The sequence below is a fragment of the Ascaphus truei genome, chromosome 4, assembly GCF_040206685.1.
Source record: "Ascaphus truei isolate aAscTru1 chromosome 4, aAscTru1.hap1, whole genome shotgun sequence".
Lineage (NCBI taxonomy): Eukaryota > Metazoa > Chordata > Amphibia > Anura > Ascaphidae > Ascaphus > Ascaphus truei.
Window position 1 is genome coordinate 422841605 of NC_134486.1, and position 13217 is coordinate 422854821.

At 42.4% G+C, this 13217-nt stretch overlaps 1 protein-coding gene across 1 annotated transcript in view; it reads left to right on the forward strand.

Moving 5' to 3' along the window:
• LOC142492482 (phosphofurin acidic cluster sorting protein 2-like) overlaps positions 1-13217 on the forward strand; it is a 330781-nt gene that overhangs the window by 77626 nt on the left and 239938 nt on the right. Inside the window, exon 7 of the mRNA XM_075595119.1 lies at positions 900-965. Coding sequence (XP_075451234.1) covers positions 900-965 — 66 coding nt within the window. The remainder of the gene's footprint in view (positions 1-899; positions 966-13217) is intronic.

The following is a 13217-nucleotide window of genomic DNA, read 5'->3' on the forward strand; positions in this document are numbered from 1 at the left end:
ACTCCCCAAATCCCAAACTGAAACATGACATCGCATTATAATCCGGGCTCATGTAACGCCCCGCGGACTCCCCAAATCCCAAACTGAAACATGACATCGCTTTATAATCCGGGCTCATGTAACGCCCCGCGGACTCCCCAAATCCCAAACTGAAACATAGACATCGCTTTATAATCCGGGCGTCATGTAACGCCCCGCGGACTCCCCAAATCCCAAACTGAAACATAGACATCGCCTTATAATCCGAGCTCATGTAACGCCTCGCGGACTCCCCAAATCCCAAACTGAAACATAGACATCGCCTTATAATCCGAGCTCATGTAACGCCTCGCGGACTCCCCAAATCCCAAACTGAAACATAGACATCACTTTATAATCCGAGCTCATGTAACGCCCCGCGGACTCCCCAAATCCCAAACTGAAACATGACATCGCTTTATAATCCGGGCGTCATGTAACGCCTCGCGGACTCCCCAAATCCCAAACTGAAACATAGACATCGCTTTATAATCCGGGCTCATGTAACGCCCCGCGGACTCCCCAAATCCCAAACTGAAACATAGACATCGCTTTATAATCCGGGCGTCATGTAACGCCCCGCGGACTCCCCAAATCCTAAACTGAAACATGACATCGCTTTATAATCCGGGCGTCATGTAACGCCCTGCGGACTCCCCAAATCCCAAACTGAAACATAGACATCGCCTTATAATCCGAGCTCATGTAACGCCTCGCGGACTCCCCAAATCCCAAACTGAAACAGGGACCTGATAGTGAAACTGAGCAAGTGCCTCAATTCTACTCCACAACTGCCTAAATGCGTAGCCGCATTTGCACTTGTGTTGTTGTGTAGCTTGTGTCATTGTGTAGTTGTGTGACTGCACTGTGTTCACTTTCAGAAGGACACAGAATGTGTCGGAGCCACCGTCGCTGCCCGATCTGATAGTGAAAACCGCCTGGCTGCCGTGAGTTCCCAGAATGCACCTCTCATACCATATACACTGCTTATTTTACAGGCTCATTATAATGTAACGGGCAGACCCCCACCAAACTCATATTGGCCCCTGTGGTCTACTCGGCCCCCATTACATGTCTGTGTGATATGTGGTGCAATTGCTGGCAACAGGACTCCTGAGTCTTCCACTGGATGTTAGTGGGGATATTCACCATGACAGGCGTCTGAGGTAGTGTTGTGAGTCCTACTCAGATTTGGTACAGCGCCTCCACCCCATCAGGATCCCTACAATAGCAGGGAGGAGTGTCTGACGGGGAACTCCTTGGTGCATCTTCCTGTAGAGTAACTCCAGACTCACACAGGAAGGGTCTCTTGAACGTGGGCATCTTTAATTGCAGGTCTTGGGGCAGACTGCCCATCACAGCGGCCGACACTTAGCCGCACATCTTGGAGAGGTCCTCCATCCAGAAGGTTCTTCTGTCTCCTAATAGAATTGGTTGTCCACCTCTCCCCTAAGGGAGATCACCATCTGTACCAGGTCCCTGGACACAGTGGGTAATCAGCTTGCACTTGAATCTCTGACAAACAGACTTGCTCTGCTGCAGACTTAGGCTGAACATTAACACACTTTTGGGAGTGCCGTGCCATATATAGCCTCCAGAAAAGACCCACCTCTGTGTCACTAACAGTGGACACAAAACATGCTGTCACTTCCTTTGTTACATATGACACATCACAGGGGTTTGAGGGCAAACCTCCATAATAATTACTGGCAACCCTGCCTTTTTACCAGGATTACTGCCAGCATGAGAGAGATCTGCATACCAATTTTACACATGGCTACAATAACATAACTACTGTATGGGAATCTCTGTGCCGCTCTACCTGCTCTTTAAGGTACCTACTGTACAAAACTGAATAAACAATGATGCAGCGAACTCAAAGCTTCAGTCATCTGGGCCAAACTATAAAGGAGATTGTAGAAATCTATCATGGCAGCCATATATAAGAGTGCCTAAAAAATATGAATTTACATTATTACTTCACCCAGTTGAAACTCACCTGGGGGTCTTACAGTGCGAAATCAGAAGGAAATATAGCACTTCTATGGTTTAGCAGAAAAACAATTGGTGTGCATGCAGCTCTGTGCAGCAGGTGTGCGCTAGCTAAAATATTCACTATTCTATAATAACCATTGTTGCAGAATTTATGTCATAGCTAGATCACAACCGGGGAATTACAGACCTGTAAGCCTGACTTCAATAGTGGGGAAGCTACTTGAAGGTTTAGTATGGGATAGTATTCAGGAATACATTTTGGATAACACAATTATTAAGTAATAGTCAATAGGAATTTATGAGGGATAGAAGTCGTGAGTAGAAATTTAGACCAAGGCTATATAGTTGGTCTAGTTTAATTTTGCAATGTTTTTTATATAGTGCCACACACAAGGTTAATTAATGTCCAAAATAAAGAAAATTAGACGGACGGAGGGTTGTGATAAATGGAACTTTTTCAGGTTGGGCTAAAGTTGTGAGTGGAGTACCTCAGGGATCGGTACTGGGACCCCTGCTTTTTATCACAAAAAAAAACCAGGGGAAAATCATATTAACGTAACATAATATACTTATAATATACTTACAATATACTTACAATATACTTACAATATACTTACAATATACTTACATTATACTTACATTATACTTACATTATACTTACATTATACTTACATTATACTTACATTATACTTATATTATACTTATATTATACTTATATTATACTTATATTATACTTATATTATACTTATATTATACTTATAATATACTTATAATATACTTATAATATACTTATATTATACTTATAAGTATATTATAAGTATATTATAATATACTTATAATATACTTATAATATACTTATAATATACTTATAATATACTTATAGTATACTTATATTATACTTATAATATACTTATATTATACTTATATTATACTTATATTATACTTATATTATACTTATAATATACTTATAATATACTTATAATATACTTATATTATACTTATAATATACTTATATTATACTTATAATATACTTATATTATACTTATAATATACTTATATTATACTTATATTATACTTATATTATACTTATATTATACTTATATTATACTTATAATATACTTATAATATACTTATATTATACTTATATTATACTTATATTATACTTATATTATACTTATAAGTATATTATAAGTATATTATAATATACTTATAATATACTTATAATATACTTATAATATACTTATATTATACTTATATTATACTTATATTATACTTATATTATACTTATATTATACTTATATTATACTTATAATATACTTATAATATACTTATAATATACTTATATTATACTTATATTATACTTATATTATACTTATATTATACTTATATTATACTTATATTATACTTATAATATACTTATAATATACTTATATTATACTTATATTATACTTATAATATACTTATAATATACTTATATTATACTTATAATATACTTATAATATACTTATAATATACTTATAATATACTTATATTATACTTATAATATACTTATATTATACTTATAATATACTTATATTATACTTATATTATACTTATATTATACTTATAATATACTTATAATATACTTATGTTATACTTATAATATACTTATAATATACTTATAATATACTTATAATATACTTGAATAATACAACATACAAAAAATGACACAAACATTAGGAGAGGATTAGAGGAGGATCCAACTCCTCCCTTCTCCTTAGGTCCCATCCTCAATAACTTGGGATAGAATCTATCCCGTCTATATGTAATCCAAGAGTCCCATAGATCTTATGTGTCTTTGTTGTGTGTGTAGCCCTTTCTCTGAACCCTCCCAAAGGAACTACTGGTCACTGTACAACACCTGCGGCTCCAGGAGATCTGAGCCTCCGCTAGCTGGGAGCCTGGGGTAACACTTATACACTTTCTTAGCGCAGCGCCTCCACTTACCCAGGACCCCCGTGATGTGAGATTCCCCTGGGCAAGAAATACATACACACACATGTGATGCAACCAACTTTACTGTAATAATGATAATGCATCGCAACCTTATCACTCTAACATGCAACGTAGCAATAACACATATCAATCACACATACCGCATATCCTAACGCATAACCTTAGCAGCAATGCCTAACACCCTAATAACTGGTACCGTCCTTATAACGGGAGTGGCTCCGCCACGCTCTTAATGAGTACTGTCTCAGTCCCGCTGCCGCGTGCTCCACACCGTATCCGTGTACGGTAATGTGTGGTATAGGCTCAGTTCTTTAACCACTCGCTCAGTGTTCCTAAAGAGTTTAGCCTAAGGCGGGATCAGCGCCTGTTGACCGGTGTTGGTGCACTTGATGTTATAGTACCTTCCAGTCACGGCGGTGACCGGTACCTCTTCGCAAAGGGTCAGATGAATCAGCGGTCTGCCTCCTGGGTCTCAATGTCCAGCCGTCTGGTCCCAGACGACTCGCCAGCAGACCTGCTCCGCACGCTTGTCCCTTTGTCCCTAGCTGTCTACACAGTGAAGGGTGATGCTCGCTACCACTATGGGCGTCCCTGCAGCACAGCAACCTTTGGTGACTTCAGGGAACACTCCTAGGGGCCTACGGGGTAGCCTGTCCTATGCAGGTGGGTCACTGACCCCCTGCACCCACTCTCCTGTCCCTTCACCTCCCGGATCCCCTCTGACTAACTCAACCTAACACCTGCAGCAAACACACTGCACTCACACAGTACCTGCAGCAACCGTGCTGCACACACACACTGTGCCTACTTGTCAGCACACACAGCACTGACAGCCGTGACACTGACAAAACTATACACTCCACACACTGCTACGGGCAGGGTCCCTAACCTAGGGGCAGTCCCTCAGTACTTACCCACTACCCTGGTGGGGATTGGGGCCTGCCTGCGATCTGCGGAACTACCTTATCTGGTGTAGGAGCCACTCGCTCCCTACACCCTTCCTTCCCCTTCCTTCTCCCAGCTCCAACTGCCATCGCCCTAAGCCCGTAAAATGTATCAATGCTCCTCTAGTGAATCCTGGCCTCTCATTGGCCACTTGTGGACACCTGGTGCCTGCCTCTCTAGGCCTCATGGGACTTGTAGTCCCGTGGAGGCTGTCTTTGCATTGGGGCCGCGTGCGCACTTGCCCTGCGCATGCGCGAGTCCCTAATGGCCGCCGCAACCTCCTAGCTGTTCCCGCGCATGCGCGATCACGGCGCATGCGCACGCATCGGCAATGGCGGCCCCCGCTAGCCGGGTGCACCGCCGGGACTCCAGGGACTCGGAGCGCTCCCTGCTCCGGCCCCCACCTTCGCGAGCAGCCGGCGGGTCCGTCGTGGGCTATCCTGACCTCAAACATCTCCTCAGGCCAATCTTTTATCCTGGACCACAGTTTTACTATTTTTGGGCATGTCCACCAAATATGGATCATATCTGCCACACCTCCACAGCCTCTCCAACACAGATCTGGATAATCGGGATAGATCTTGCTTAGCCTTTGTGGGGTCATGTACCATCTAAATAGGATTTTATATGCATTTTCCATTATTGTAGTGCAAATAGATGTCTTGGCCACTCCTTCCCAAATATCCCCCCATTCCTCGTTCAAGATTTCAGTTTCTAAATCATGTTCCCACCCCTCCATATATTTAAAATCTATTTAAAATCTATTCCTTCACTATCTGACATGAACACTTTTTTATATAGAGGGTATGAGGCCTTTCTGACCCTTTCTGTTACTGCATAGCTTTTCAAACCCGGTCAATTCTTTAAAAAAAAATTACCTGTCCAATCTGCTGTATAAAATATCTAACTTGAAAGTACCGAAATACATCTTGAGTGGGGATAGCCAATTTTTTTTTACTATATCCGCAAATTCCATTATTTCCCCCTTAACTAAAACATCCCCTATTTTATATCTTTTTTTCCCCCATTGTTTAAAATTATTATTTCATTCCAGGAAGGGGACCCCTGCTTTTTTTTTTTTTTTCAACTTCAATTTTTATTGAGTTTTACAGAGCATACAATGTGCCTCATTCCATAGTTTGGTATCACCTTACCCATATAAGTACTGCCTCCATCCCCGTATGTGCAGGGATAGAGCACCAACAACTGTCAACTTTGACTCACAACATTTACACACTGGACATGACAAACCTAACCCACATGACTTGGACAAGACAACAGTAGGTTTACACAGAAAGGAAAAGAGGGGGGGTGGGGGGGTTGGGGCGGGACGGCCTTGAACTTGTTGTATGGATGTGACATCCTTGATTTCATCCTTGCGGCTGTATCTTTCCTAGGATTGGAGGCTTCACTGCCCTGTCATCTAGTCTCGGGGCCTGTCCTACCTGTCTCCTAATTGATAGTGCCTGGGTCCTACCCCGTCATCGGAGAACGCAATCAACTCTATTAATGCAGGATTGCGTCGGCCTCTGCCCCTGGGATGTCTGTTTGGGCAATCCATGGCGCCCATACTTTTAGGAAATTTGAGCCAGAATCGTTGACCCAACTAGTCAACTGTTCCATCTGGCACACGTGCCAAATTCTATTCCGAATTCTGGGGATAACTGGAATTTCATCTCGTTTCCATACTGCTGCGATCTCACATCGGGTGGCGGTTGCGAAATGTGCAACCAGCTTGTGTGCCGCTTTTGGCAATCCCTGGATTCGCCTGCCCAAGAGGAACAGCCACGGACCCAGGGGGATCTCCAAGTTTAGGATCCTCTGTAACTGAAAATGTGCATATAAGGGGGGACTCCATTTTGATTGCTGGATAACCATTTTTCTATAACTATTCTGTACTAACATTTAAGTCTCAGGAACTAACCACATGCTATATGCCATACGTAATTGTGCTGTCCAGGCAGGTCTGAGAAAATGACCTGACCTATCACCCACTTATCACTAGCTGAACTGTATTTGTTCAGACTTATTTTTTGCCCTGTAGAAACAGGAACTTCTTCCCAGCCATATTGAGCATGAGTTACACAAGAATGCATTACTCAACATACTGTCCTAAAGACTGACATTTCCTTTAACTGCCTCCAAGTTCGGTATTAAGGCCCCTTCCCAGACTATAAACTGTCTATGCTGTCTAACTGTCATTCTGCTGAGATAGACAGACTGTGAATTAAAAGGGGAAGTATGTTCTCATATGTGTGTTTTTTCTATGCTCAAGTTTGCTATATAAACTGGCTGTATACCCTTCAATAAACAGGAGAACAGTTTTTGACAAAGCTTCACTGTCTGACTCAATTACTGCTTTCCTCCGAGCTCGTCCACCATTTTGTTTTCCCAGATCATCAGTGCTTTAAGAGTGGGCTAAATCCTCCGGAGGTTGAAAGTCATCACGAGTCGGCAGACGGTGTATTTTCACGCTAAGACGTTGGAGAATACAAGGGCACATTTTCAGTAACCATTCCCTAATGTTTTCCCAAATCGGGACCACCCTCGGGCACAACCACAGCATATGTTTTAAATCCGCTGATTCCCAACACTGCTTTGGGCAGAGCGGCGAATACCCTTTAACAAATTTAGATAGTTTAAGTGGGGTATGATACCAACGCATGAGGACCTTATATGTGTTCTCCTTTAACGTGGCACAGACCGAGCTTTTGGCTGCAGCCTGAAGGATATGATTCCAGTCTTTGTCTTCTAGTGTCTCCCCTAAGTCAGTCTCCCATCTCGTCATGTAGTTGAGTCGGGGCTCGTCAGTCTTTCCAGGACAGATCACTTCCATGAACATCCGAGAGGTCAGTCCCCTTGTGTCCGTTCCTCTAGAACACATTTGCTCAAAATTCGTTCTTGGGGGTCGAATTGGGAATTTATTGTAAAAAGCTCTGATCTGGCGGTATCTAAATAGTTCCGAGTTTGGTACTCCTTTTTCTGATTTAATTTGCTCAAATGTTTTAATAAATTTCCTCCCCTCCAGATCTTTGAGTCGTTTATAACCCGACTGAGACCAAATTAAAAAGTTTTTACTAAGCATCCCCGGAGCGAAATCTGGATTCTTGAGTAATGGGGTGATCAGGGATTGTTTGGTGGTAACGTATGTCTAAATTTGGAATTCTCCCATACCGCCAGAGAGTTCGGCACGGCCTGCAGCCGCATCTTTATTGTGTTTCCACAGCGTTTGGGCAGCCAGATTAAATCGTGCAGCTCAACTGGTGCACAGCAGTCTCTCTCCAGTGCCACCCATCTCCGCAAAGACGGGTCTGCGTGCCACTGGACAATTTGGCTCAATTGGGCTGCCTTGTAATATGCCAACAAGCAAGGTACCGCTAATCCCCCTTTTGTGACTGGCCTTTTTAATATGCTTTTCGCAATTCGCGGGCTTCTGTTGTTCCAAATAAAATTCAATATTCGAGACTGTAAGGAGAGGACGTCAGCGTTAACCAACGGTACCGGTAGGGTCTGGAAGAGAGAGAGCACCCTGGGGAGGAGGTTCATTTTAATACTATGGATTCTCCCGAACCATGAAATACCATAACCGGCCCATACTCTGAGGTCCTCCCTTAGAGTCCCGAACAATTTTGGGTAATTTGCTTTATAGAGTGAATTATAATCTCTGGTAATATAGACCCGAGGTATTTGATAGAGGAGGCTTGCCATTTGAAATTGAAATTTATTTCTATCAATTTTTCTACCGGTCGTGGTAGATTTATGTTGAGGGCTTCTGATTTGGTCTGATTGATTTTGAACCCGGAAATTTGATTACATTTTCCCAAAATCTCAAAGACATTAGGCAGGGAGGTGAGGGGTTTAGACAGTGTCAGGATCACGTCATCCGCATACAGCGCTACTTTATGAGCTTGGTCCTTTACCTCTATCCCTGAGATATCGGGGCTTAGGCGAATATGCGCTGCTAGAGGTTCGACACACAGGGCGAATAACAGCGGGGACAGGGGGCATCCCTGTCTTGTGCCGCTACAGATCTTAAATTGATCCGAGGGGAAGCCCTGGTGTCGGACCCTAGCTGTAGGGCCGTTGTATAATGCCAGGATGGCCTCGAGAATCCGTCCTTCAAAGCCAAATGCTCTCAATGCCTCCCTCAGGTAGGGCCAATCTATTCTATCGAAGGCCTTCTCCGCGTCCAGACTCAATACCATTGACGGGATATTACGTTTCTTGGCCAAATCAATCAGATCGATTATCCGTCTGGTATTGTCTGCCGCTTGCCTGCCTCCGATAAACCCCACCTGATCCGGGTGTATTAGTCTGGGAAGGACGATACCCACCCTGTTAGCTAAACGTTTAGAGAAGATTTTTACATCCGAATTAATCAGGGAGATGGGCCGGTAGCTCTTACAGTCTGCCGGGTCCTTACCCATCTTATGGATCAGTGAGATGGAAGCCTGGAGCATCTGAGTTGGGAAGGAGGCCCCTGCGAGAATTTCATTAAATAATTGCAGAAGTTGGGGGGCTAAAGTTTTCAGGTATTTTTTATAATATAGATTTGAGAAGCCACCCGGACCTGGCGCCTTGGCTGGCTTTGGTGACTTTATTACCTCAGCTGGTTCTTCTGAGGTAAAGTCCCCCTGTAGCTCTTCTCTCTCTCCTCTGTTCAATTTGGGTAATCGTGCCTCTTTTAAGAAGACTTTAAGTCTCTCTCCTGTTTGTTGTGTGTGGCTGACCTTATCTCCATCATAGAGCGTTTCATAATAACGTTTAAACTCCTCCACGATCATTCTAGGATTGGAGGTAAGGTCCCCCCCCTGGGTCCGAATCGATGCGATACAGTAATTTGGAAGCCTATTTCGTAGCTTATTGGCAAGTAAGGTATCTGGCTTGTTGGCTTTTTCGTAAAACTTACGCCTTGACCATGTGTAAGGTAATAGAATCAGAGCAGGGTGTAATTTCTCTCCCGAAGGACTTGGAGAGACTGGAAACGTGGGCAGGTAAATGGCAGATGAGGTTTAATATATTTAAGGTTATGCATTTGCAAAGCTACATACAACATAAATGGGGCAGAATAAGGTAACCTCCTTGGGGCAGGAACCTCCTTCCTATTGTCTCAGTTTGTCTTAACATATATAGTATGTACTCTTTTGTCATACAATGTTATTGTCCTCCCTCCCTCATTGTACTCCGCTGTGAAATATGTTAGTGCCATACAAGTAAAATATAATAATAGATCAACCGTTGATGGAGAAGGATTTAGGAGTGCTTGTATGCAACTGAATAAAGTGTATAGAACAACTACCAAATTAGGTAAGGGGATGGGAGGTCTGACTTTAGAGGGAAGGCGATCCAAATTAGATGAGTTGTTTGGGGAGGTACCCGGGCGCTATCTCTGTTTGTCTTATTTGATCTGTGGAAGTGTATATGGAGAATGGTGTTATACTGCCTGTAAGTGATTTTCAGGTGATGTCCTCTTGTGACTCGGAACCCCAGCAGGATCTATCCAGGACCCTTGTAGGCAATGAATATAAAAAGGGGGATGGGGGAGCACAATCGTCGTAAACAGGCAACAGTATGGATCTAATGAATGCTCTTAATGTGAAGCAGTTGTTACCATGAGCAAATTAGGTAGCTCAGGTGGCTAATGTCTAATTGGAAGGGAAGACACACATAGGTTTGTATGTATTAATGAGTTGGTAAGATAAAAGTATATATAACTTACACGGCCTTGTGTAAGCTCAGTCACATCAAGGTTTCTTTGGGGATCCCGTGTTCTGCGGTTGATGCTTTTCTTCTTGCGGTGTAGTTACTTCTTCTTGTTGTCTATGCCGTTATCTTCATTAGTTCCAGGTGCCGCTCCAGGGGGATTTCCTCTCGTATAAACAGAGAAGGGGGATAGGATTAAAACATATACATATATACGTTAATAGGGGGGGAAGGGTGACGTGGCTATAAACCAATGGACAATATGATAATCTAGCACTCACACGGGCTAATGTGAGTGTGTTCTTATCTTGGTATCTTGCTCATGTAGGGTTATTACCCGATCGGAGGCAAGTGATGAAAGGATGGGGTATAAGGTTATAAAAAGTGAAAATATATCTCAATACTCACACGGGCCAGTGTGAGTACACACTCCTAGCGGTATCTTTCTTCTTCTATTGCTGGTACAGCTGAAGTGAAGATGGGAAGAACACATACAAAGGACACTAGGGTCTTCAGGGTAAAACTAATTTTAATGAATATAAAAACACAAAAGATAAAAAACAGAAACCAACGCTTGGTTTCTGTTTTTTATCTTTTGTGTTTTTATATTCATTAAAATTAGTTTTACCCTGAAGACCCTAGTGTCCTTTGTATGTGTTCTTCCCATCTTCACTTCAGCTGTACCAGCAATAGAAGAAGAAAGATACCGCTAGGAGTGTGTACTCACACTGGCCCGTGTGAGTATTGAGATATATTTTCACTTTTTATAACCTTATACCCCATCCTTTCATCACTTGCCTCCGATCGGGTAATAACCCTACATGAGCAAGATACCAAGATAAGAACACACTCACATTAGCCCGTGTGAGTGCTAGATTATCATATTGTCCATTGGTTTATAGCCACGTCACCCTTCCCCCCTATTAACGTATATATGTATATGTTTTAATCCTATCCCCCTTCTCTGTTTATACGAGAGGAAATCCCCCTGGAGCGGCACCTGGAACTAATGAAGATAACGGCATAGACAACAAGAAGAAGTAACTACACCGCAAGAAGAAAAGCATCAACCGCAGAACACGGGATCCCCAAAGAAACCTTGATGTGACTGAGCTTACACAAGGCCGTGTAAGTTATATATACTTTTATCTTACCAACTCATTAATACATACAAACCTATGTGTGTCTTCCCTTCCAATTAGACATTAGCCACCTGAGCTACCTAATTTGCTCATGGTAACAACTGCTTCACATTAAGAGCATTCATTAGATCCATACTGTTGCCTGTTTACGACGATTGTGCTCCCCCATCCCCCTTTTTATATTCAGATCCAAATTAGATGTCACTTTTCTAATGAAAACAATCATAAGAGGGGCTATGTTAGCTATATAAAAATATAATCAAGGTGAATGAAAGGAACTTTCAAGGCAGTAGTTGCAAAGGCAAACAAGATCTTATCTTGCATCAAACAGGCAATGGATGGAAGGGAAGTAAACAAAATTATTCCCCTTTACAAAGCATTAGTAAGACCACACCTTGAATATGGAGTCCAATTTTGGGCACCACTCCTTAGAAAAGACATTATGGAACTAGAGAGAGAAGAGCCACCAAATGAATAAATGGGGTGGACAATCTAACTTATGAGGAGAGGCTAGCTAAATTAGATTTATTTACATTAGAAAAGAGGCGTCTAAGAGGGGATATGATAACTATATACAAATATATTCAGGGACAATACAAGGAGCTTTCAAAAGAACTATTCATCCCACGGGCAGTACAAAGGACTCGGGGCCATCCCTTAAGGTTGGAGGAAAGGAGATTTCACCAGCAACAAAGGAAAGGGTTCTTTACAGTAAGGGCAGTTACAGTGTGGGATTCATTACCCATGGAGACTGTGATGGCAGATACAATAGATTTGTTCAAATAAATATTTGACCTGACATTTATCGTTGAAGTTGATGCATTAGTTTATATTCCCATATTTTTCTCTCTGAGTTCTGAAAGTCCCCTTGATAATTGTAACGTTCATGCCCATTGTATAAAAAGGACATGCTATGTCCGCTTCATGTAAAACACCTCCCTGAAGATGTGACCTCTGTGATCCTGAGAGCTTGCACTCTTTGTAACCATGAATTTGCTTCTGCCTTCCTTTTGTTTGCCTATGCTGTGAGAGGAAAGACATAGGCTGTGTTATGTCTGCAGCGGGGGAGGAAGTTATAGTGTGAAGGGGTTCTGAAGCTTTATCGCCCCGAGATCAGACCAATCAGAAAGCCGCCCAAGTGGCCGCTCTGTGGCCCATAGTGATTACGCAGCTCTGTGCTGTAAGATACCTTCCGGGACTGGAAGACATCTTCAGGCCCATTCACATAGAAAGGGAGGTATGTTCTGGCATGGGATGGGTCCTATGGCAGGGCACTGCTAGGTAACGATGGGCCTAAATATGTAGCCTGTAATTCTTTGTATTAAATAGCATTATATGTTCAATGGTAAATCCCAATGTCACTTACTCCTAGTATGTGACATAACAATATGGCGGTGAGATGTAGCGGGTTTACCCATT